This window comes from Dipodomys merriami, unplaced genomic scaffold (genome assembly GCF_024711535.1).
Source record: "Dipodomys merriami isolate MVZ:Mamm:240054 unplaced genomic scaffold, mDipMer1.0.p SCAF_943, whole genome shotgun sequence".
Classification (NCBI taxonomy): domain Eukaryota; kingdom Metazoa; phylum Chordata; class Mammalia; order Rodentia; family Heteromyidae; genus Dipodomys; species Dipodomys merriami.
This window is the reverse complement of record NW_027206561.1, coordinates 314,210-337,875: the sequence shown is the minus strand read 5'-3', so window position 1 is coordinate 337,875 and position 23,666 is coordinate 314,210. Positions and strand designations below refer to the sequence as shown.

General features: G+C 63.2%; 2 protein-coding genes across 3 annotated transcripts; one reads left to right on the top strand and one right to left on the bottom strand.

Moving 5' to 3' along the window:
- Positions 1-249: 249 nt before the first annotated feature.
- On the top strand, positions 250-16,359 carry LOC138821851 (fibrosin-1-like protein). Its single transcript, XM_070014301.1, has 21 exons — positions 250-315; positions 1,415-1,484; positions 1,584-1,733; positions 2,190-2,499; positions 2,642-2,856; positions 3,432-3,500; positions 3,661-3,884; positions 4,551-4,601; positions 4,742-4,837; positions 5,378-5,446; positions 5,555-5,584; positions 5,718-5,789; positions 7,254-7,386; positions 9,526-9,603; positions 9,753-9,836; positions 11,255-11,444; positions 13,083-13,662; positions 13,853-14,016; positions 15,212-15,371; positions 15,438-15,609; positions 16,061-16,359. Exons 1-21 carry the CDS (start codon positions 250-252, stop codon positions 16,357-16,359), a joined length of 3,282 nt encoding a protein of 1,093 aa, XP_069870402.1.
- A 2,915-nt stretch (positions 16,360-19,274) lies between these two features.
- Positions 19,275-23,541, bottom strand: LOC138821852 (leucine-rich colipase-like protein 1). 2 transcript variants are annotated; one of them, XM_070014304.1, is made up of 6 exons: positions 23,523-23,541; positions 21,711-21,832; positions 20,816-20,941; positions 20,249-20,371; positions 20,047-20,169; positions 19,275-19,500 (listed from the first exon to the last, which is right to left on the bottom strand). In XM_070014304.1, the coding sequence occupies exons 2-6, from the start codon at positions 21,819-21,821 to the stop codon at positions 19,498-19,500; spliced, it is 486 nt and encodes a 161-aa protein (XP_069870405.1). In that variant the 5' UTR covers positions 21,822-21,832; positions 23,523-23,541; the 3' UTR covers positions 19,275-19,497. The 2 variants fall into 2 exon arrangements, with proteins under 2 accessions (XP_069870405.1, XP_069870403.1); XM_070014302.1 differs by lacking the exon at positions 23,523-23,541 and adding an exon at positions 22,009-22,078.
- Positions 23,542-23,666: the final 125 nt, after the last annotated feature.

Sequence of the window (23,666 nt, the reverse complement as noted above, 5' to 3'; positions counted from 1 at the left end):
GCCACAAAACGGCGGTGGATACTCTGCCAACTGGGGGGAGGGGCGTCCTCTAGAGAGCTGGAGCAGAGCCTGGTCCTCATGGAGGGTTCTGTAGAGATGGAGCAGAGCCTGGTCCTCATGGGGGTTCTCTAGAGATGGAGCAGAGCCTGGTCCTCATGGGGGTTCTCTAGAGATGGAGCAGAGCCTGGTCCTCATGGAGGGTTCTCTAGAGATGGAGAAGAGCCTGGTCCTCATGGGGGTTCTCTAGAGATGGAGCAGAGCCTGGTCCTCATGGAGGGTTCTCTAGAGATGGAGCAGAGCCTGGTCCTCATGGAGGTTCTCTAGAGATGGAGCAGAGCCTGGTCCTCATGGGGGTTCTCTAGAGATGGAGCAGAGCCTGGTCCTCATGGAGGGTTCTCTAGAGATGGAGGAGAGCCTGGTCCTCATGGGGGTTCTCTAGAGATGGAGCAGAGCCTGGTCCTCATGGAGGGTTCTCTAGAGAGATGGAGAAGAGCCTGGTCCTCATGGAGGTTCTCTAGAGATGGAGCAGAGCCTGGTCCTCATGGGGGTTCTCTAGAGATGGAGCAGAGCCTGGTCCTCATGGGGGTTCTCTAGAGATGGAGCAGAGCCTGGTCCTCATGGAGGTTCTCTAGAGATGGAGCAGAGCCTGGTCCTCATGGAGGGTTCTCTAGAGATGGAGGAGAGCCTGGTCCTCATGGGGGTTCTCTAGAGATGGAGCAGAGCCTGGTCCTCATGGAGGGTTCTCTAGAGAGATGGAGAAGAGCCTGGTCCTCATGGAGGTTCTCTAGAAATGGAGCAGAGCCTGGTCCTCATGGGGGTTCTCTAGAGATGGAGCAGAGCCTGGTCCTCATGGGGGTTCTCTAGAGATGGAGCAGAGCCTGGTCCTCATGGAGGTTCTCTAGAGATGGAGCAGAGCCTGGTCCTCATGGAGGGTTCTCTAGAGATGGAGCAGAGCCTGGTCCTCATGGAGGTTCTCTAGAGATGGAGCAGAGCCTGGTCCTCATGGAGGGTTCTCTAGAGATGGAGCAGAGCCTGGTCCTCATGGGGGTTCTCTAGAGATGGAGCAGAGCCTGGTCCTCATGGAGGTTCTCTAGAGATGGAGGAGAGCCTGGTCCTCATGGGGGTTCTCTAGAGATGGAGCAGAGCCTGGTCCTCATGGAGGGTTCTCTAGAGAGATGCAGCAGAGCATTTATGGCCCTATGGGAGTGTGGTAAGGTTCACACCCCTGAGAACATGCATACCTGTATGCCAGGCCATCTCAGTTCAGTGCTGGGAATGTGACCCACCTGGAGGCACGGGGTGGATGGGCACCTCTTTGACCTGTCAGGTGGCTCTTTGACCCTTGCTAACTTGCCAGGTCAGTGTCCCGGTCAGGCAAGAGACTCAGGCAGTGTTTTTCCTCTTCTGCCCCTAGCCTGCCAGGGTTCAGGCCCCGGGCACAGAGGTGGGCCGCACGCTGGGCAGTGACGTTCTCAGCTCAGACTGTGCCCTCCAAACGTCTCCACACTTGAGGAAGATTGGTGCTCTGAGCAGAGAAGACCCCATCTGCCACCTTGGTGAAGATGCACACCCCCAGACCTGAGCCTGCTCTCCCTTGGGGAGCACGCACGAGGCTCGTGGGGTCCAGCCACCACAACGTGGGTTGTGGGTATCGGTCACCCCAGCCCCACCTCTTTTATCTTCCCAGGCATCAGTGGGCTCCGAGAAGCTCTTTGCCCCAGTAGCAGACAGAGGTGAGTACATCCCTGACCAGCTCCTGGTCTCTGGCTCTACGGTCTGGCAGGAAGGCAGAGATGGAACAGCCGGAAACTTAGGAGGGTCTTCTATGGGCAGGGCAAAGGAGAGCAGGAACAACATAAGGGAGCAGCTTCTCTTAACCACCTGGAGGCTTCTAGAAAGAGGAGGTAGGGTCTTAGAAACCAAGGAGATGAGCCGAGGGCAGGCAGGTACCAGTCATTGACATACCTTGGTCATATCTGTAATGTGGGTTTACAGCTGTACAAACCCTGCGATTCTGTGGGGCCTAGAATGCCCTGGCTGTGCATCCTTGCATAAAGCACAAGGCTTCTGGGGAAGATGGCGGTGTGACCACAGGAACCCCCAGTGGGCTGCCAGGAGTATGGGTGGGACTTGGGCACTCAGGGTGCCAACCCAAGAGTACACCTGCCTCCTCTCTGCCCTCTCTGCAGGTCCAGCAAGGGGTGAGGCGTCTGAGGCCAAGGCGGGAGCCGTGCCCAAAGTGTCCGGCCTGGAGCGAAGCCGCGAGCTCAGCGCAGACCCCTTCCCGCTGCCCGTGGCAGCCCTGGGGCCTCTGCCCGCCGCCCAGGCCGGCCCCCTGGTGAAGAGGGAGGCGCCCGCGGTGGCCCACCACGGCCCGCAGCCCCAGTCCATAGCCCCGCAGCCCCGGGGCTCCCTCCCAGCGCACGTGCCTCCCTCCCTGGGCGCCTTCTCCGGTCCCGGCCAGGTGGTGCCCGGCGGCCTCCATTTGCACAGCCTCAGGTGGGGAGAGACGGTGTGCCCGTGGGTGGGGGCAGGCAGGGAAGAGGCCTGCGGCACTGTGGTGGAGGGAGAGGGAAGGCCTCGAGTTCCGGGGCCGGGGCCGGGGCCCGCCAGTCACCTTGAGCCCTGTGTCTCTCAGCAGGAGCAGCACAGGCAGTGGGGGTCCCCCGGGCCTGGCCAAGCACGTGTCACTGTCGCCGCTCGGGCCCGGCCCCCACCTCTCTACCTCACACCTGGCGCTCCGGTCCCAGGTGCAGCACCAGCACCACGCAGCGGCCATGTTCGCCGCCCCCCCAGCACTGCCCCCACCCCCAGCGCCTCCCACCAGCAGCCTGGTCATCCCAGGACACCCAGCCGGTAGGTGTCAAAACCAGGAATCCGCTCCCCTGGGGCAGGGAGCAGAGCCCCGGGAGGCCCTTAGTCTGAGCTGCTGCCCCACTCAGTCGTTCTTGGGGCTGCAGCAGGCAGCCCTCCACCGTGCAGCGGACCCTCCCTCCTCCATCGGGCGGACCGCAGGGGCTCTGTGCCCCCTCCTGCCTGTGACTGACTCCCTCCCTGTGCCCCAGGGTGGTGCCCGCTGGGGTGTAGGACTAGTCCCGAGGGATTTCTCCCTTAGCCCCGAGAATCAGCCTGGGGAGACACTCTGTGACAGGGACTCTGGGGCGCGTCCACTCCGTCCCTCCAGAGCCCTTCCATGGAAGCAGAGGGACCCAGGGGCAGGGCTCACCCAGAGCCCTTCCATGGAAGCAGAGGGACCCAGGGGCAGGGCTCACCCAGAGCCCTTCCATGGAAGCAGAGGGACCCAGGGGCAGGGCTCACCCAGAGCCCTTCCATGGAAGCAGAGGGACCCAGGGGCAGGGCTCACCCAGAGCCCTTCCATGGAAGCAGAGGGACCCAGGGGCAGGGCTCACCGACTTCTCTCTTGCCTCTAGATGCCAGCCTGTTGATCTCATTCAACCAGCCAATCATGTATTGCCAGCCTCATTCGGGGATTCTGATTGGTACTTGGTCACAGGCTCCTCTCTTCCCTCCACCCTTGGGCCCGCACGTAGGGAGCGGCCACCACGGCTTGGCCTGCCGAGTCCAGGTGACTATCCGCCTCGCCCGCCGGGAGCCCGCGGCCAACGTGCCTCTCTGTCTCTCTCTCTTTTTCTCTTGTAGATCACGAGCTGCTCAGGCAAGAGCTGAACACGCGGTTTCTGGTGCAGAGTGCGGAGCGGCCTGGCGCCTCCCTGGGCGGGGGGGCTCTGCTGCGGGCCGAGTTTCACCAGCACCAGCACACACACCAGCACACACACCAGCACACACACCAGCACCAACACACATTCGCCCCTTTCCCCGGGCTGCCCCCGACGCCGCTGGTGCCGCCGGCCGCACCCCCGCCGGTGCGTAGGCCCACGTGCCAGCAGGGGCGGGGCGGGACCGCAGCAGGCACACACAGACTCACACGCGCAGGCACAGGCAGCACACGCGAGGTGGGGCCCCCCCCTCTGTGGGTCTGTGTCCAGACCCCCCCCCGGGCCCCCCAGCCGGGGTGCCAGACCATCGGAGCTGTCCTGTGCTTGGACAGATGCCCGTGTCCACAGGTGGGCCGGCTGCCCCCTTGCTGAGTCCCCAGCACGTACCTGCAGCCGGACACCAAGTCTGGAAGCCACACAAACTGGGCTTGAACCACCCCCATGTGCCAGGGGTTCACCCCCACTTCTGAGCAGCTGCTGTGGGGGGCCGTATCCTCGGTCGGCAGCCTGGGTGCTTCCTGTAGCGTGTTCCCAGCCAGCGCCTTAGGCCTTCCACTGCCCGTGACCTCAGCTGCCCTCTCCCGGGGCCTTGTCGGCTACCCGGCCTAGGGACTGTGGAGAGGAGGACACCCACCCCCGGGCATAGCTCACAGCTAGGGGCCAGTACTCGAGCCTGGAGACAGCTGGACATAGGCTGTCTACTTTAGAAGGCACAGCGCCCATGCAGGCCGCTGCCCAGTGGGTGGGTGAGGGGCCCACGGAGGGTGGACAGCAGGTACTTGAAGCCTCACCTCATCTTTTTTTCCCTTGCAGTTTGATAAGTTCTCACCCAAGCTGGACAACCCCTACTTCCGACATTCCAATGTGAGTAACCCTGTGCTTGGGCCCTGCTGGGGGGCGGGGAAGCTGCCCCTGGGCTCTGCCACCTCCTGGGTGTGGGGTGGGGTCAGGAGGCCTCCACGGGCCAGGAGCCCTCTGCCCAGAATGCTCTCTCTTTTTTGCAGCTCTTCCCGCCCTTCCCTCCCACTGGCCCAGGGCTGCCTGCCCTGCTTGCACACTCTGGCCCCTTTGGGTCCCTGCAGGGTGCTTTTCAGCCCAAGGTACAGGTGCTGGGGGTCCAGGGCGGGGCTCACGTGGGAGGAGGGCTAGGGAAGCAGCACCAGTCCATCCTGGAGTTCGGATGTGTGGCTGCCAGGCAGGGGCCTGTCTGCAGTCTGCTGCGCTGTTTCTGAGCAGGGCAGGGTCCGAAGCATGTGCCTGAGAAGACGGCCAGGTGGCACGGTGCCATTGCCGGGCCCTGGCGGGAAGGAGCGGAAGAGCCAGGGTGCTGGGCAGGAGGGGGCCACAGCCTCTCCCGCGCAGTCTGTGGGGCCCGCCTCCCTTCAGCTCTCTCCAGGGCTCCAGGGAAGAGGACTAAGCCTCACATGGGCCATACTCCCTATGGCATCAGTACCGGGAGCCCCTTATCTGCCTGGGCAGAGGCCCCCTGGGCGAGCGGCCAGGCCACAGCGTGGAGGACCCCACGGGAAAGCCTGGGCCCAGCCCAGAACCAGGAAGCTCCGGCTCCCTGGCCTGGCGCTTAACTCCTCCCTCAGCAGAGGGGTTACTCACCCCCTCTTCCTCTCTGCTTGCCTCCTCAGACTTCAAACCCCATCGAGGTAACAGGCCGGGCCAGTGCGGTTCACACTCTGCTACAGAAAGCCCCTGGGGTAGGTGTCCCCAGCCATGCACCCCTGCCCCCTGCAGCCCTCCAGCGCCCCTGCACCTGTCCTGCTGCACAGCCTAGATGTGACCACTGCTCTCTCTGTCGACCACAGGTGTCCGACCCATACCGGACAGCAGTCAGGGTAAGTGTGCTCACCTGGGGAAATCACACTGGACCCTCCTGGTTGGCCTTGGGTGGCTGTGATGGCAGGACTCGGGAAGGAAAGGGCTGGGAGAGGCGCTGGCCCCACTGAGCACACCCTGGTCCTGTCGTAGAAACCAGGGAAGTGGTGTGCCGTGCACGTGCAGATCGCCTGGCAGATCTACCACCACCAGCAGAAGATGAAGGTGAGGCTAGGCCAGGTGGGCACGCCGCTAGGGTCTCTCCAGTGGGACCATCTGGGAGGCTGCAGGCAGCGAGTGGGACCTCCTGCCTGCTGCCTGGCTGGAGCCTTGCGCAGAGTGGTAGAGGTCAGGAGTGAGCTGGTGTGTTCACACATGTCTTGTTTGGGGCAGGCAGTTGGGGGGGGGTTAAGAGAGACCCCTTCCAGGAGACTAGCATGACCGTTGGGCCCCCCGGCCCTGTTTTCACGATGGTCCTGTGGTTCTCGGAGCCTCTGGGTGCATCTCCTGCATCGTATGTCCTAAGTGCACTTTGAAAAGTCAGTGGAAAGGGATTTGTCACAGAGTACTGTCTGCATATGCAAGTGGGGGTGTACAGTGGCGGGCTCCCTCAGGGGGCTGGGGTTATTGCCTGACTACGTCTCCAGTGATGGCAGTGGGGGAGTAGCCGTAGCCATCTCCCGAGGGACCTAGTGGTGCCCTGGGGAATGGCCCTCCCCAAGCTGGAGGGCCTTGCAGCCAGCCCCGGAGACAGCTGGCGCACCTGCCAGCACCAGCCGGTACGGCCGCCAGAGCGGTCGTCTCCGTTTTACTTAATAAATTGAGCTTTTAAAACACAACTGTGTCCTTGAAAAAATCAATTATTTGGAACTACAGGCCTGTACATGTACATTTTCAACTGAATTTTACAAAATCTAAGTTCAGGTAGACTTTTTCATGATCCGTACACCCAAAATAAAGTCCTAAACATAAGGCACATCCTTATGCTGTAAATAAAATCAGATTTCACAGGTAATAGAAAAGGGCAGGCATGTTGGCTCATGTCTGTAATCCTGTTTGGGAGGCAGAGGTCAGCCCAGGCAAGACGTGACACCCCATCTCAACAAAAAGGCTGAGCATGGTGGTGCACACGATTATCCCAACTCTGTGGGGGCCTAAGTAGGAGGACCTGTCAGGAACTAGGCCTGGGCATAAACATGGGACCCCACCTAAAAGTAACGAAAGCAGAGTGGCCTAGCACATGCTAGGCCCTGCATTTGAACAGAGTGGAGTGGGAAATACCTCATTATTGGCTTTCCATTTTGTTCTTATGGTAACATTTGAGCTTTCTGTTCTTTTTATTCCAATTTTTTTTTTCTTTGCCATCAGTCGTGAGGCTTGAACTCAGGGCCTGAGCTCTTTTTACTCAAGGCTAGTGCTCTACCACCTTGAGCCACAGCTCTATTTCCAGTTTTTGAGTGATTAAGAGAGTCACAGGGACTTTTCTGCCAGGGCTGGCTTCAAACCGCAATCCTCCGATCTCAGCCTCCTGAGAATGAGTAGCTAGGGCTACAGGCGTGAGCCCCTGGCACCAGCTGGAGCTCTCTTCTTCCCACCATCAGCCCCCTGAGGCCCCTGTGAGCCCTGGCCAAGGGCCCCTGAGGTGGGCCGGCCTCGGCAGGTGGTCCCTGCCCATGCTCTGTCCCTCAGCAGATGCAGCTGGACCCTCCCAAGCTGGAGGTGGGCGCAAAGCTGGACCTGTGCAGCAGGCCCCCAGCCCCAGGCATGCTCTCGGGGTTCCATTACCCACAGGACTTGGCCCGGCCCCTCTTCTCTGGCACAGGTAAGACCTCTCCTAGGCCAGCCTCCAAAGATAGCTTTCCTTTTAGTACAGGGAGCAGTTCCCCATACACCCCTCTCACAGAAACATGTGCTATCCTCTCAGTGATAGAGCAGTTAGCAGAGGGGAGGGGAAGGCAGAGGCAGCGGCGGTGGGGGTAGACGGTTGGGGGCAGGCACCCGCCCGGCATGCTCAGCGTGAACACTAGAGGACGCTGTGCGGACCAGGTGTGGGCACTGTTCCTCAGCCATGGGTGTGGTGGGAACCTCCTGAAACCCAGAATCTGAGCCTGCGTGTCCCAGCGGAGACATCTCCCTCGGGCCTTGCCGGCCAGATTCTGCACCTGCCCTTTCTACAGGAGCCCTCTTCCACAGTCGGGTCCCTAGCCCAAGGCCTGACCCACCTCTGTCCCCGCATCTCCCTTGCTCAGGCTTCCCAGCTGGCGGCTCTCTGCTGCCAGATCAGATAGACAGTACACAGGATGCAGGCAGGTCTGTCCACTGGACGGATGCGTGCTGGCCCCTCTTAGCTCTCTCCCACAGAGAGCAGGGGTATTCCCTGCAGCCTGCAGCCCGGCTCAGGCCCCAGGACACCTCCCCAGTGCTCCACCAGGTGTCCTGTTCTGCAGCTGCCTTACTCCATCTGACAACTGCCTCCCTTCTAGCTACCACGTCCCTTGTGCCACTTTGCTTTTCCGTAAGAACTTGAACCCACCTCCTAGAGTCACTAAAAACTCAGGGTTCCTACTGGGACTGGGTTGAACATATATATGGACTTGAATTTATCTTCCTCGAATGTCTTCCTACCTGTAAGCCCAAGCCCCAGCTCCACAAGTAAACTTAAGTCACGGAAGAAGAGAAGAATCCCAGAGTAGGACTGGAAATTGAAGTCTTTTTTTTTTTTTTTTTTTTTTTTTTTTTTTTTTGGTGGTTGTGGGGCTTGAACTCTGGGCCTGGGCGCTTGTCCCTCAGCTCTTCAGCTCAAGGCGAGTGCTCTACCACTTGAGCTACAGTGCCACTTCCGGTTTTCTAGTGGTTTATTGGAGATAGGAGTCTCACGGTCTCTCCTGCCCGGGCTGGCTTTGAACCGCGATCCTCAGATCTCAGCCTCCTGAGTAGCTAGGATTACAGGCGTGAGCCACCGGCGCCCGGCTGAAATTGAAGTCTTTAGTGGATTGTTGCTAGAAAGCAAAGGTGCATGTTGATTTTGAGGGAAGTGTAGCTGTCTCTCTCCTGTACTTCCCAGCCTTGCTAACCCTGATCCCTACAGTGTATAAACCTTCTGTCCTCTCAGCCTGAGAGACCCAGTAACCCTTAAAAAAGAAAAAGCTTTGTGAATCTGCATGTCACCCTAGTGAGGGGCGTTCCCGGCCATGTGCTTTGTTTCCTTGCTAGTCTGGTCTAACTGGAGGGGGAGCTCAGCCATTCTCACTGTGTGCACTGATGCTTATCTCTGGATTGATGATAGGCTGGGTGTGGGTGGCTCTGGGTGGGCTGTGCCCATGGCTAGTTGGGGAGTATGGGGACACATGCTGTGGGTGCCCTGTGCAGAGCGAACCTCTGCCATGGGCGTGTGTGGCGAGAGCCTTACTCCTGACGTGCGGGACGCGTGCCCCATGTGCAGGTGGACTCAGGCCAGTAGCCCCAGCACTACTCTCCATACTTGGCTCTGGGTGCCTCAGCGATCGGTCAGCACGGTTGCCATGGGGACCCTTGTGGGCTGGACCCTGTGTACAGGGTCTCACAAACAAGACAGACGTCCCACACACAAGGCCTGGTAGCCAGGATCATTTCTGGCTGGTGGGCTAAAAGCTCCGGTTACTGGCCTTAGGAGCCAGCCATATTGGCTCACTCGACTTGGGCCTTTGCCTTCAGTCTCTGCCCCAGATCCCGGCGCTTTGAGGGAGCCTTGGCACAGTTAGAACTCTTGCTGCACCACCCCCCCCGTCCCAAGTAGTTGTCACCAAAGTCATGTCAACTCCGGCTCTGGGGAGGGGACTGACCTCTGCCCCTGCCCACTACCTTCACAGGGGCTGGGGGGCTTGGGGCAGAGGGGCCAGCTTCCACCGGTGACTGGCACTGCAGGCTGGACATGCCAGGTACACCTTCTGGGGTTCTTTTAACCTGGCTACCCAATACTCAGGTGCTGCCCATCTGGCTACCGACCCATTTGGACCTTCGACCCATCCCAGCAGCTTCCTGCCAGCTGGTCACCTGACAGGTGGGTGCCGGACCCCGTGCAGCCTGGCCGGAGGGCGGGGGGCTCTAGGAGGTGAGTACCGGTGGTGGTACCGGCGTCCCTGCCTGCCCAAACCCTCTGGGGCCACCCCTGCCGGCCTTGGCGTCCTCCTGAGACCCCTTTCCCTGCAGACCCCTTCAGTAGAGCAAGCACCTTCGGGGGCCTGGGAAGCTTGGGGAGCCATGCCTTCGGAGGCCTGGGCAGCCGTGTGCTGAGTGAGTGACCGGGGTCCCCCGCCTCCCCCCTGCGTCCTCCCCGCGTCCTCCCCGCGTCCTCCCTGTGTCCCCCCGCGTCCTCCCCGCATCCTCCCTGTGTCCCCCCCCCGCATCCTCCCCGCATCCTCCCTGTGTCCCCCCGTGTCCTCCCCGCATCCTCCCTGTGTCCTCCCCACGTCCTGTGTCCTCCCCGTGTCCCCCCTGTGTCCTCCCCGCGTCCTCCCCGCATCCTCCCTGTGTCCTCCCCGCATCCTGTGTCCCCCCTGCGTCCTCCCCGCATCCTCCCTGTGTCCTCCCCGCATCCTCCCCGCGTCCTGTGTCCTCCCCGCGTCCTCCCCGTGTCCTCCCCGCATCCTGTGTCCTCCCCGCGTCCTTCCCGTGTCCTCCCCGCATCCTGTGTCTTCCCCGCGTCCTCCCCGTGTCCTCCCCGCATCCTCCCTGTGTCCCCCCGTGTCCTCCCCACGTCCCCCCCACGTCCTCCCCGTGTCCTCCCTGTGTCCCCCCGTGTCCTCCCCACGTCCTGTGTCCCCCCTGCGTCCTCCCCGCATCCTCCCTGTGTCCTCCCCACGTCCTGTGTCCTCCCCGCGTCCTGTGTCCTCCCCGCATCCCCCCTGTGTCCTCCCCGTGTCCCCCCCGTGTCCTCCCCGCATCCCCCCCGCATCCTCCCCGCGTCCTCCCTGTGTCCCCCCTGCATCCTCCCCGCGTCCTCCCTGTGTCCCCCCTGCGTCCTCCCCGCGTCCTGTGTCCTCCCCGTGTCCTCCCCGCATCCTCCCCGCATTCTGTGTCCTCCCTGTGTTCCCCCACGTCCTCCCTGTGTCCCCCCCGCGTCCTCCCTGTGTCCCCCCCGCGTCCTCCCTGTGTCCCCCCTGCGTCCTCCGTGTCCCCCCTGCGTCCTCCCTGTGTCCTCCCCGCGTCCTCCCTGTGTCCCCCCCGCGTCCTCCCTGTGTCCCCCCTGCGTCCTCCCTGTGTCCCCCCCGCGTCCTCCCCGCGTCCTCCCTGCGTCCCCCCTGCGTCCTCCCCGTGTCCTCCCCACGTCCCCCCCGCATCCTCCCTGTGTCCTCCCCGCATCCTCCCTGTGTCCCCCCCGCGTCCTCCCCGCGTCCCCCCCACGTCCTCCCTGTGTCCCCCCCGCGTCTTCCCCGCGTCCTCCCTGCGTCCTCCCTGTGTCCCCCCCCTCGTCCTCCCCACGTCCTGTGTCCTCCCTGCGTCCTCCCTGTGTCCCCCCGGGTCCTCCCCGTGTCCTCCCCGCGGCCCCCCATGTCCTCCCCGTGTCCTTCCCACACCTGTGGTTCACCCTGCGTCCCCCTGGTCTCCCCTGCACCGCTCCTGTCCAGGCCGCACCCCTATGAGGTCTGGAGAAGCTGTCCCAGGACAGGAGCCCGCACACTCACCCCACCCCGTGTCCCCTCCCACGGCAGCTCCCGGGGGCAGCCTCTTTGCCCCCAAGGAGGGCTCCACGCTGCACGGCCTGCCCAGCCCCCACGAGGCCTGGACCCGGCTGCACCGCGCCCCGCCCTCCTTCCCCACGCCGCCCACGTGGCCCAAGCCTTTGGACGTCTTGACCAGCCCCGACAGAGAGCTGGACAAGGGCAGAGAGGACTGCGAGCGGTGAGTGGACCGCACCCCGCACCGGCCGCCCCTCCTCCACCCCGAACCTCCCCAGCTCCCCCAGCTCCCCCTCCCCCTCCTACCTCCCCTACCTCCCCCTCCCTGTACCTCCCTGTACCTCCCCTACCCCCCCAGCTCCCCCTCCATCCTGTGCCTCCCCCCTCCACCCTGTGCCTCCCCAGCTCCCCCTCCACCCTGCACCTCCCCAGCTCCCCCTCCACCACCCTGCACCTCCCCAGCTCCCCCTCCTCCACCCTGCACCTCCCCAGCTCCCCCTCCACCCTGCACCTCCCCAGCTCCCCCTCCACCCAGCTCCCCCTCCACCCTGCACCTCCCCAGCTCCCCCTCCTCCACCCTGCACCTCCCCAGCTCCCCCTCCACCCTGCACCTCCCCAGCTCCCCCTCCACCCTGCGCCTCCCCAGCTCCCCCTCCACCCTGCGCCTCCCCAGCTCCCCCTCCTCCACCCTGCGCCTCCCCAGCTCCCCCTCCTCCACCCTGTGCCTCCCCAGCTCCCCCTCCTCCACCCTGCACCTCCCCAGCTCCCCCTCCTCCACCCTGCGCCTCCCCAGCTCCCCCTCCACCCTGCGCCTCCCCAGCTCCCCCTCCACCCTGCGCCTCCCCAGCTCCTCCACCCTGCGCCTCCCCAGCTCCCCCTCCTCCACCCTGCGCCTCCCCAGCTCCCCCTCCTCCACCCTGTGCCTCCCCAGCTCCCCCTCCACCCTGCGCCTCCCCAGCTCCCCCTCCACCCTGCACCTCCCCAGCTCCCCCTCCTCCACCCTGCACCTCCCCAGCTCCTCCACCCTGCGCCTCCCCAGCTCCCCCTCCACCCTGCACCTCCCCAGCTCCCCCTCCACCCTGCGCCTCCCCAGCTCCCCCTCCACCCTGCGCCTCCCCAGCTCCCCCTCCACCCTGCGCCTCCCCAGCTCCCCCTCCACCCTGCGCCTCCCCAGCTCCCCCTCCACCCTGCGCCTCCCCAGCTCCCCCTCCACCCTGCGCCTCCCCAGCTCCCCCTCCACCCTGCGCCTCCCCAGCTCCCCCTCCACCCTGCGCCTCCCCAGCTCCCCCTCCACCCTGCGCCTGCCCAGCTCCCCCTCCACCCTGTGCCTCCCCAGCTCCCCCTGCACCCGTGTTTCCCCCTCTCCTCCACCCCACCCTGCCCTGCGGTCACAGAGGAGCCCAGGGGGAGAGCGATGGCAGCTGGCACCACTCTGAGTGGGAAGGTGGAAGCCCCGCCCCGCCTCGTGGCCCCGCCCCGCCAGCCCCGCCCCCACCCGTGGCCCCGCCCCGTCCGTCCGCCCCGGCGTGCTCACACGGCCCCGCCCCCGGCGTGCTCACACGGCCCCGCCCCCGGCGTGCTCACACGGCCCCGCCCCCGGCGTGCTCACACGGCCCCGCCCCCGGCGTGCTCACACGGCCCCGCCCCCGGCGTGCTCACACGGCCCCGCCCGGCCCCCTCGCGCGGCCGCCCGCATCCCCGCCCGACCCGGCGGCCTGGCTCACCCCCATCCGCGGCCCCCGGTGACCCCTTTCCGGTCGCGGCCTGACCCCCCGGCCTCTGGGCTGACTGAGGGCGCGCGGCGGCGCGGGCGCTGACCTCCGCCCTCCGCCCTCCGCCCTCCGCCCGGCCTGTCGCGCAGGGAGCTGCTGGAGAAGACGCGCCTGCCGGGCCGCGCCCTGGGCGGCCTCCCGCCGCGGGTCAAGGAGAGCCTGTCGCCCGCGCTGGAGCCCCGCGCGCCGTCCCCGCGCGAGCCCCGCGGCGACGTGAAGGTCAAGGAGGAGCGCGGGGAGGAGGAGCAGCCGGCGCCGGGCCCCGCGCGCCCGCGCCCCGCGCCCGCGCCCGCGCCGCCCGGCCTGGGCCCGGGCCTGGGCCGCGAGCGCCTGGGCCTGGCGTGGGAGCCGCTGCGGGACGCCTTCCGCGGCCTGGAGGCGCCGCGCCGCGCCTTCCCCGCGCCGCGCCCGTACCGCGACCGCGAGCCGCTGGACCGCAGCCCCGAGCGCCCGCGGGAGCCCGAGCCCGGGCCGCCGCCGCCGCCGGGCCCCGAGCCCGGGCCGCCGGGCGCCCTGCGCCTCCCGCGCCCGCCGCCGCCGCCGCCCGCCCGCGCCGCCGCGCTCGGCGCCCCGCCGCCCCTGGTGGCCGCCGCGGGCCCCGCGCGCCCCCCGCGCCGCGCCCGACTTCTCCCCGCCGCCGCCGCGCAACCCGCAGGAGGTGGAGGCGCGGTAGACGGCCGGCGGGGCGGGGCGGGAGTCAGGGGAGGTCAGCGGCCGCCCGCCCCGCAAGGCCGCCCGCCCCGCAAGGCCGCCCCGAGGGGAGGTCAGGGGCCCGCCCGCCCCGCAAGGCCGCCCGCACCGCAGCGTTTTTAACGTTTTGTATCTTTTGTTAATTTCGGGCTCCTCCGACGGTGAAAAGAACCAAAAACACCCCGAGGCCGGGCTGCGGGAAGAGGCCGGGCTGCGGGAAGAGGCCGGGCTGCGGGAAGAGGCCGGGCTGCGGGAAGAGACCGGGCTGCGGGAAGAGGCCGGCCGCGGGGAGGGAGGCGCAGAGGCCCCCTCCCCGGACGCGAAGCGGAAAGGGTCTGTTTGTTTGTTTTTAATGATAAACACGTGTAAATAGTCTGTTAATATAAATACAAAACATTATTAAATTCTTAACCTGGTAATCTTTATGAGAAGCTCCCAGGCACCGCGCTGGTTATTCGGTGACTCCTTCACAAAGAAACGAACACCGGGCCCAGAGGCCCAGCCGCTCAAGGGTTAATCACAGAAAAAGCCAGAAGAGCAAAAGACGCTCAGAAACCGTGCTCAGGCCCAGAGTTCAAGCCCCAGGACTGGCAGAGGGAGAGAGAGAAGGCGGGGAGGAGAAAAGCACGGTTGCCACCTGCAGCAAGCCCCCTCCACGATGCCAGGCCCAGGCCTCTGCCCGGGGAGAAAGCTGCCGAGGGGCTTCAGCCCCTGCTGCCCGCGCTCTCGCTGCCCGGGAGGGACGTTGGTCCTCCAGGCTTGCCCCCGTCCACCTGAGCGTCTCAGGTCTACAGCTCATTAGAGGGGACTTCGGGACTGGCCAGCTCCCGTTACAAGGACAAGTCCGTGGACTCTGTGCTCAGTGGGTTGTTCTCCAAATGCATCTTCCAGACAGAAGCACAAAAGGCTTCCAGAAGGATAGGAGGCCGCCCCCCTCAGCGCTCTGCCGTCGCTTTTGCTCACACAGCTTCTAGAGTGTTCCACACGAGGATGCCCACTTCTGTTTCCCAGGCTTCTGGTTCAGGATGGCCGTCTGCTTTGTTCTTATTTTCAGTTCTATCTACATTGTGTTGTCACTTTTTTTTTTTAATCCATCGTAGCACTTGAACTCTGGGCCTGGGCGCTGTCCCTCAGCTCTTCAGCTCAAAGCTAGCCCTCTACCATTTGAGTCACAGCACCACTTCCGGTTTTCTGGTGGCTCATTGAAGATAAGAGTCTCTCAGACTTTCTTGCCCAGGCTGGCTTTGAACTATGATCCTCAGATCTCAGCCTCCTGAGCTAGGATTATAGGCATGAGCCACTGGTGCCTGACAGTCCTGGGATTTTTTTAACTCAGAGCCTGAGCACTGTCCCTGAGCTTTTTTGCTTTATTTTTTTTTTTTTTCTGAGTAGTTTCTTGGAGATCAGGGAGTTTGTAATTTTCCTGCTGGGGCTAGCTTAAACTTTGATCCAAGGATCTCAGCCTCCTGAGCAGCTGGGATTACAGGTGTGAGCCACCAGTGTGAAGCCTAGCTTCACTTTATTTTAGATCAGTTGATGAGGACAAACACAGCCTTGACTTGGGTGAAATGTGGTCCAGTGTGATTCGGAGGTTGGTGATCATCCTGCAGGTCCAGCCGCCGCCCCCCCCCCCCATGCTGCTGCTGCGCTTGGAGGCCCTGCCGCTGGGCAGAGCGTGGCAGCAAGGAGTTTGTCCTTGCTCTGTGGTTCGCTTTCCAGCTGTGCTAAAAACCTGGCTCCTCCCTGTCTGTCAGCCCAGGTTGACCCGCCAAGCCAACCCCGGCCACCGCACAGCCGGCTCCCCCCTCGGAGCCCGCTCTTTCACTGCCCGGTTGGTGCAGGTCCCTGGGGTGCGGGACAGGTGGGGTCTGCCTCCTGCCTACTGCCAGAGAACCCTCCCTGAGGAAGCAGAGCCGTGCCTGCCCGGTGAGCAGAAGCCATACCGCCTCCACACACGGGGCCAGGACCCTCTGCATCTGACCTCCATCTGAGTGTCACCCCTGTTTGATCTGTGTCCGAGGTGGGGTCCGATGTGTCCCTGGGCTGCCTGAGCCCCAGACCAAAGTCTCGTACCTGCAGTGATGTTGCAGAGGGGGACACCCCCACACCCCAGCAGATCCGTGTCCACGTTATCTGCATGGCTTCGCTGCAGGGCCTGTTCCTGGGTCAGGAAGCCAGGCCCTGTGTGCAGCTGCTGACAGCGCCTGCCTGCCCCTGGTCTTCCCTTCTCCATCTCCGAGAATGCCTGGGTCCCCTCGTGTTCACCAGTAACCCGGCCGGGCAGTGTGCAGGCCGCTCGCAGCACACAGGGCCCTACAGATGAATAGATGAGTGGGTGGCAAGCCGGGTTCACCCTCACTCAATGCCGGTGGGAGAGCAAATTGCCGAAGTCACCGCACAGAGCCCTGCTCCCCGGGGAAGGGGCAGCACGGACACCGCACTGTGCAGTGGCCCCTGGGCAGTGTCTTCCTGTGGGGGAGTCCTCCGAGCGGGGCTGAGATCCTCGGTGGCGGCTACATCTTGGGAGCTGTGAAGGCCCTGGCCAGGGTCACAGCCTCCAGCCGTAACACAGCCATGGAGCGGACCCAACATGCCCAGTGTGGAGAAACAGGACTGGCCACCAGCACCTGGGACACACAGCACAACTCAGCTTGCCTCTGTGTTGCAGGGTCCTAGATCCGACCCCCGGCACGGCCTGACCCCCCCACACCCCCCCACGTAAAGACAGGCCAGGGAGGAGGGGGCCAGCTTCAGGGGAGGGCAGAGCCAGGAGAACATGGCACAATTCGGGGCCTGTGGGCATGAGCAGGGGAGGAAGCCAGTCTGTGTGAGGGCGTGAATGTGGCCGGAGCAGAGGGGCTGAGGCCTGTGGGCAGGGGGGCATGCCCGTCCATTCACGAGGCCCCTGTGGATAGCTTCTGTGTCCTAAGTCCTTCGTCTGAGACGAGGACTGAAGTGTGTGGACCCTGGGATGCACACTGGAGGCAATGTTGGTGATCGCTGCACAGCCACTGGAAAGAGGTCAGCTTGAGCTGACACAGGGCTGCGTAAGGTTGCCGTGCAATGGGCTGGGGGCGGTGGCGCATGCCTGCGATCCCTGCACTCAGCAGGCCGGGATGGAGGATGGCGGAGCCCGGGGCAGCCGAGGATCACACACACACACACACACACAGCCCCCACAAGGCAGGACGATGTCGGCGGGCGCTCCCTCAGCAGCACCTGGCATCCACGTGCCCCGCTGCAGCCCTTGCTGCCCTCCCGGAGGACCCCCCACCCAGCTGTGGCTCCCTGGACAGACAGAAATCTGGTGTCCAGCTTGAGCACAGGTCCCAAGCCGGTCTGGTGGGCAGCCCCAGCCCCGCTGGGGGCCGCCCCGGCCTCTGCCGGCCAGGCACCCTACAGCCTCTGCGTTCCTGAGGCCAGGCCGCCCTCCGGTGGCTGGCCGTGGAACTGCATGAGCCCGGAGCGCTGGCAGCCCTGGCTTTATCCCATCCTGCAGTTCTCAGGTATTAACTGCTTCTCCGGGGTATTCCAGAAACTGGCAGGAAGCTTGACAATGCTGAAAGCCCTCCCCGTGACCATCCCTGCTTTTGCTCTCCAGCCGCGACCCTGATCTGGTCCTTGTGTAAACTCCCCACGTACCCCAGAACTGAAGCAGGCCTCGAGCCAGAAGTCCTCTGGGGGTGGCCCAAGCCCTCAATAGTCTGTCCCCCCAAGACTCATCTGTCAGGAAAGAGCTTTTCTAGGGTATGAGTTCAGGGCCTTAGTTCATAACGAATATACCCATATGCTGTGAGCTATAAAGACTTAAAAAATTAGTTTAAAATCATTTTTCTGTGAGTATGGGGTCTTGAACTCAGAGCCTGAGCACTGTCCCTTAGCTTTCTTGTTCAAGGCTGGCATTCCACCAACTGTCTTGGGGATTAATTGGAAATAAGAGTCACTGTAGCTGGCTTCAGACCCTCATCTTCAGATCTCGGTCCCCTGAGCAGCTGGGATTATAGGCATGTGCCACTGGTGTCTGTTGAGAAATTAGTTTAAAGCTGGGAAGGTTGTAGCCCCACACAATCTCTCCTCTTAATTTTCCACATTCTCAAACACGTTCACTTAGACCTGTGACGGAAGGAATCTGTGGTGTTTTGCTGCCTGTATCAGAGCACCTGGGAGTGAACATCTATTTCTTGATATTGGTCACAGATGGCGTTGAGGCTTGGAGAGAAGAGCCCCGCGCCCCCCTGCAGCTGCCACCCCGGGAAGGGGGAGCCACCGCCAGGCTGTCCTGGTCAGTGGGACTCGGTTAGACTTTCTAGGGGAGCTGGGGAGGGGAGACACACACAGTCAAGTTATAGCAGAGGAGAAGAATGGGTTCAGGGGTCCTCAAGGCCTGCCTGGCCCTGCTGAGCTGTGTGGTGCTGGACACAGCACCAGGCGCCGGGTTCTCTACTTCGCTGGTGGAGTCCCTTACTCAGCCCTGCCGGGTGCAGTTAGCAGCCACTTCAGGGCAAGGGCCTTTCTACGGCAGACGGGACTGGGGGTAAGGGAGGTGACCCCTCAGAGACTCTGGCTGGTGCCCCCAAAGGCTTCTCCAGACACGTACACATGCCACAGTCATGGTCCCTTCTGTCTCCTCCCTTGAGCGTTGCCTCTCCTCCATCCTCACTTCAGCCCTGGGCTCCACATCGAGGCTCAGCCTGAGATCCCCGCCTCCAGCTCTACTTCCAGAGACTTGCAATGAGTCTCAGGGCTGACCGGAGACTCGGGCCAAAGGCAGACTCCCCTGCAGGCAGTAAGTGGGGGCCAGGCCAGGCCCTGCCCGGGCCAACCGTTCCCACACTGCTACGAGTCAGTCACGTGCACAGGAGGATGAAGAAGCCACCTCCTGAGCCCACCAGGAAGACAGAAAAGCAGGGAAAGCGGCTATGGCCCGGTATGGATCCAGGAGGTGTGGTCCACTTCCCGTCCTGAATTTGGGCCTGGGCGATGAGTTCAGGGAAGACTTCTCCGTGTGGAGCAACAAGTGACCATTTTTATCTGCAGTGACAAAAACTGCAGAATGGGTGTGGAAAGTCCCTCTCAGGAGGGCTGGAGTCTGGGGCCTCACACAGCCCTGCGCCCCGGCCCCTCCACAGGCTTCCCAGGAAGGAACTGCAGCTCAGCCCGCCCACCCTCTCTCCCTTCTTTTTTCTTTCTTCCTTTCTTGCCTTTCTTCTCACCACCTGGTTATTTTGGAGACTGCCCAGGCTAATTTCAAACTAAGATCTCCCTACTTCAGCCTCCTTAGTAGATGGGATTTGAGGCATAAGCCACCAGTACTTAGCAGTCTTCAGATTTCATAGAGTGCCATGACTTTGGTGGGGTTTTTTGTTTTTTTGGTTGGTCATGGGGCTTGAACTTGGGGCCTGGGCGCTATCCCTCAGCTCTTCAGCTCAAGGCTAGCGCTCTACCACTTGAGCCACAACACCACTTCTGGCTTTTTCTGCTTATGTGGTGCTGAGGAATCGAACCCAGGGCCTCATGCATGCAAGGCAAGCACTCTACCACTGAGCCACCTTCTCAGCCCATGTTTGTGGACAACAGTGTTTGGACTCTGGTTCATTCAACAAGTGGTGTTTATTTGTATGCAGTCATTGTGGCACCTGAGCCATTTGTTCTCACAGGTGTAAGGAATCCATCTCACAGAGTTCATATCAACAGCAAGCAACAGGTGTCTGTGATGCCCACAGCTTTCCAGAGCCCCGGAGAGCAAGCAGGGAACAGAGCTCGGCCCCTGTCAGGTCCTCCAAAAATATCTCTGCAGTCCAGGTCTGTGTCTCTTCACTAAAGGACATGACAAAGATTAGGAAATGGTTGTGCGGGGCGGAGGGACGGAAGCCACCTCCCAGGCAGGTCGGACCCCTGAGCACACCGGATGGCGCTCCAGCCCCACCCCCTCAGAACAGCCGATGCCGACCCCCAGTGGGGCAGAAGGGCACTGGGGGCACCAGGGCGATGTGGGGTCTGAAGAACCCTTTCACTGGAGAAACCCGCCGGGGTCCCTGGAGCTAGAACTGACAGCAGGCTGTCCTGAGCTGGGGCCTGTCCCGAGCTGAGGCCTGTCCTGACCCTGGGCCTGTCCTGAGCTGGGGCCTGTCCTGACCCTGGGCCCGTTCTGAGCTGGGGTGTCTCCTGACACCCCTATGGGTCTGCTCAGGGAGCGGGATGGCAGGTGTGGATGTTGGCGCCCCCGTGTGGTGGATGGCAGGTGTGGATGTTGGAGCCCCCGTGTGGTGGATGGCAGGTGTGGATGTTGGCGTCCCCGTGTGGTGGATGGCAGGTGTGGATGTTGGCGCCCCCGTGTGGTGGTTGGCCCGCGGCTGCACATACCAGCGGCAGGCACTGTGCCAGGAACCCGGTCCGCGGCCAGCAGCGCGAGCGGCTGGACTCACCCATCTGGATGCAGCACAGGCTCCAGCACTGGTTGTGGCTGCTGCACAGGTCTCTGTCGGGCTGCGGGAAGGCTGGGTCAGGGGGACCGAGGCCAGCTCCCCTGGGCTGCCCTCCCCCGGCCCCCTCCCCCGCAGCCCACCTTGCGCCAGGCCACGCACTGCAGCATGGTCTTGGTGGTGCAGAACGTGTCTGGCTGCCTGCCAGTCTGCACGCAGCAGTCGCTGTAGCAGTCCTTATGCCTGGAGCACCGATGTCCGTTGGGCTGCGGGAGTGGCCACATCAGCTCCAGATGCTGGGTCCAGGCCAGCCTCACAGCCCCCTCTCCCCGGTGGACCCCCTCCCCCACCAGACCCCCTCCCCCGCCAGACCTCCCCCTCCTCCTCCAGGCCTCCCCCCCTCCTCCAGGCCCCCACCTTCCGCCAGGCCTCCCCCACCTCCTCCAGGCCTCCCCCCCTCCTCCAGGCCTCCCCCCCTCCCCCGCCGGACCTCCCCCCCTCCTCCAGGCCTCCCCCCCTCCTCCAGGCCTCCCCCCCTCCTCCAGGCCTCCCCCCTCCCCCGCCGGACCTCCCCCCCTCCTCCAGGCCTCCCCCCCTCCTCCAGGCCTCCCCCCCTCCTCCAGGCCTCCCCCCCTCCCCCGCCAGGCCTCCCCCCCTCCTCCAGGCCTCCCCCCCTCCTCCAGGCCTCCCCCCCTCCTCCAGGCCCCCACCTTCCGCCAGGGCAGGCACTGCTGGAAGAGGTTCTTGGTGGTGCAGAACTTCTGCCGGTTCAGGCTGGTGCGCACACAGCAGTTGGTCTGGCACTCGGAGTGCTGTCCGCAGGCCTCCCCATTCTCCTACAGCGGGGCTGGGGTGACCCTGCTGCCACACCCGCCACCCCGGCCCCAGAGGCCTCAGCCCCAGGCAGCTGCCCTGATGGTCGGAGCCCCGTCCCCCCCCAGTCAGCTGCCCCGACCGTCGGAGCCCTGTCCCCCCCCAGTCAGCTGCCCCGACCGTCAGGGCCCCGTCCCCCCCCAGTCAGCTGCCCCGACCATCGGGGCCCCGTCCCCCCCCCCAGTCAGCTGCCCTGATGGTCGGAGCCCCGTCCCCCCAGTCAGCTGCCCCGACCATCGGGGCCCCGTCCCCCCAGTCAGCTGCCCCGACCATCGGGGCCCCGTCCCCCCCCCCCCCAGTCAGCTGCCCCGACCATCGGGGCCCCGTCCCCCCCCCCAGTCAGCTGCCCCGACCATCGGGGCCCCGTCCCCCCAGTCAGCTGCCCCGACCATCGGGGCCCCGTCCCCCCCCCCCCAGTCAGCTGCCCCGACCATCGGGGCCCCGTCCCCCCCCCCAGTCAGCTGCCCCGACCATCGGGGCCCCGTCCCCCCAGTCAGCTGCCCCGACCATCGGGGCCCTGTCCCCCCCCCCCAGTCAGCTGCCCCGACCATCGGGGGCCCTGTCCCCCCCCAGTCAGCTGCCCCGACCGTCGGGAGCCCGTCCCCCCCAGTCAGCTGCCCCGACCGTCGGGGCGGGCACTGCCCCAGCCAGGCCTGGCACTGTGGGCTGTGTGGGGAAACGTCTTGGTCAGGGAGCCGCCGGGGGGCGGGGGGGGCAGGCTCACGCACTCACCTTGTGGGACAGGATCGCAGACCCTTTCCTGCTCTGCAGGGACGTGGGCGCCTCCTGGGGCAGCAGCAGCCCCAGCAGCAGCAGCAGCAGCATCTCCGCCGCACCAGCCATGGGGCCGCAGCCTGTGGGGCACGGACGGCGTCACCTGGCACCCAGGCCTCACAGCTGTCCCATCCCTTTCTTTTGCAAAATAGGTTTTAACTAAAACAATAAACTTTATTTTTGGAACAGCTTTGAGCTACTTGAGGAATCACACAGAAGATACAGATCTCTACACAGGGCTCCCTTGCCGGCTCACTTCACACTGGCAGGGCGTCCGCTCGCCAGACACAAGGCCCTCACAGCCAGGCTGCGTGCTCGTGCAGGACTTGCTGGGTTTGGGCAGATGCAGAACGCCACGCTCACCAAATCCCACTCAGTGCCACCCACTCGCCCACCGCTGCAGCTCCTGGCAACCTCTTCTTGTCCTCAGTTTGGCCTTTGCCAGATGTCATGGAGGTACAACTGTAGAACCTTTCAGACAGGCCACTTTCACTTGGAAATATGCAGCCAGGTGTCCACTATGACTTTTCCTGGTCTGACAGCTCATTTCTTTTTTAACATTGAATGGAAAAAGACTTAATCCTTTCTCTGAGTGAAGCGTGCCTTTCCTAAATTTAAAGAAGAAGATCAGCTGTATCAAGTTGACCCGCAAGTCTTTCTCATCCAGACCTTGCTGCTCCTCTTGGAGAGGCCTTCCCTGACCCATCGAGACAAAAACCTGTGATCCTAGTTGCTCAAGAGACTGAAATCTGAGGATCAAGGCCCAAAATTCCCTGATACACTTCTGGCTTTTTTTTCTGCTTATTTGTTCCTGAGGAATCAAACCCAGGGCCTCAGGCATGCAATGCAAGCGCTCTACCACTGAGCCACCTTCCCAGCCCCAGGATTGTGTATTTCTAAAAACAAGTGTTTGTTCATTTTAGTAAGCAGTTTTGGGGATCAGACTGTCCCCTTGGGGAACGGGGTGCCAGCTGATGCTTGGCCCTATCCTGGGCCCTGAACCAGGGTGGACAATATCCTCTCAGATGCAGAGCCCGGCATGCCAGCAGGGGCCACCAAATCTGGGAAGAGAAACTGGTATAAGATCCTGGAATGGGGAAGTGGTGCTGTGGCTCAAGGCTCTGTGCCTTGAGCTGAAGAGCTCTGAGCTCCAGCCCAGAGTTCAAGCCCACGACCGACCAAAAAAAAAAAAAAAAAAAAAAAAGATCCTGGAATGGGCTTCGGGAAGAGGTGGCTGAGGTGGAGGACCAGAGCACACAGGAGCTGGTACCACTGCACTGGCACCAGAGCCTGGAAATTCACAGACACCCCCTCCCCCACCCTGTGTCCTCGGACCCCGCAGGCCGCCTTAGAGCAGGGGTGGTGAGAGCCCCGCAGAGCTGCTCTAGTGCACGGCGTCCTCTGTGGACTTAGGTTATCTTTATTAGAATCTGCAGAGAGAAGAGCCAGTCCAGGCAGTGCAGATCAAAGGCTGGGAAGAAAGATGCCGTTCCCAGGCTGCGCCACCCCCGGCGGGGGACAGAAGCTCCCAGACAGCGGCCGACCTGGAGGTCCTGGCCCACCAATGTGAAGAGGGAGCTGTCCGTGGACCCCAGGGGTTTTTTGTGGCCTGTGGCCGTAAAGATGGGACAGCGGCCACGTGGGTGGAAGTCTGTGGCAGCACTGACGCAGCAGACAGACCTGGAAGGAGATTCTCCCCGCATGCGGCAACCTAGGTGAGCTACGAGGCCATGTGCTACACGGAGGAAGCCAGCGACGCACGCATAATACCTGTAGTTCCACTTAACTGAGGTCTCTAGAGTCATCCAATCTGCACCGCGGTAGACGCCCCTGTGCCCTCACCATTGTGAAATGGTCAGCTTTATGTGCACTGTGTTTCATGAAAATGGACCGACGCTGTCAGCAGTGCCTGAG

What these genes read in the sequence shown, in the direction of transcription:
- LOC138821852 (XM_070014304.1), bottom strand. Translation starts at nt 21,821, where the DNA reads ATGGCTGGTGCGGCGGAGATGCTGCTGCTGCTGCTGCTGGGGCTGCTG. An exon ending in CTGCGATCCTGTCCCACAAG is followed by an intron (nt 20,942 to 21,710) that starts GTGAGTGCGTGA and finishes GCCCCGCTGTAG; the next exon opens with GAGAATGGGGAGGCCTGCGG. An exon ending in AGTGCGTGGCCTGGCGCAAG is followed by an intron (nt 20,170 to 20,248) that starts GTGGGCTGCGGG and finishes GCCTTCCCGCAG; the next exon opens with CCCGACAGAGACCTGTGCAG.
- LOC138821851 (XM_070014301.1), top strand. Translation starts at nt 250, where the DNA reads ATGGAGCAGAGCCTGGTCCTCATGGAGGGTTCTCTAGAGATGGAGCAG. An exon ending in GCCAGCTGGTCACCTGACAG is followed by an intron (nt 9,604 to 9,752) that starts GTGGGTGCCGGA and finishes CTTTCCCTGCAG; the next exon opens with ACCCCTTCAGTAGAGCAAGC. An exon ending in CCGGACGCGAAGCGGAAAGG is followed by an intron (nt 14,017 to 15,211) that starts GTCTGTTTGTTT and finishes ACTTTATTTTAG; the next exon opens with ATCAGTTGATGAGGACAAAC.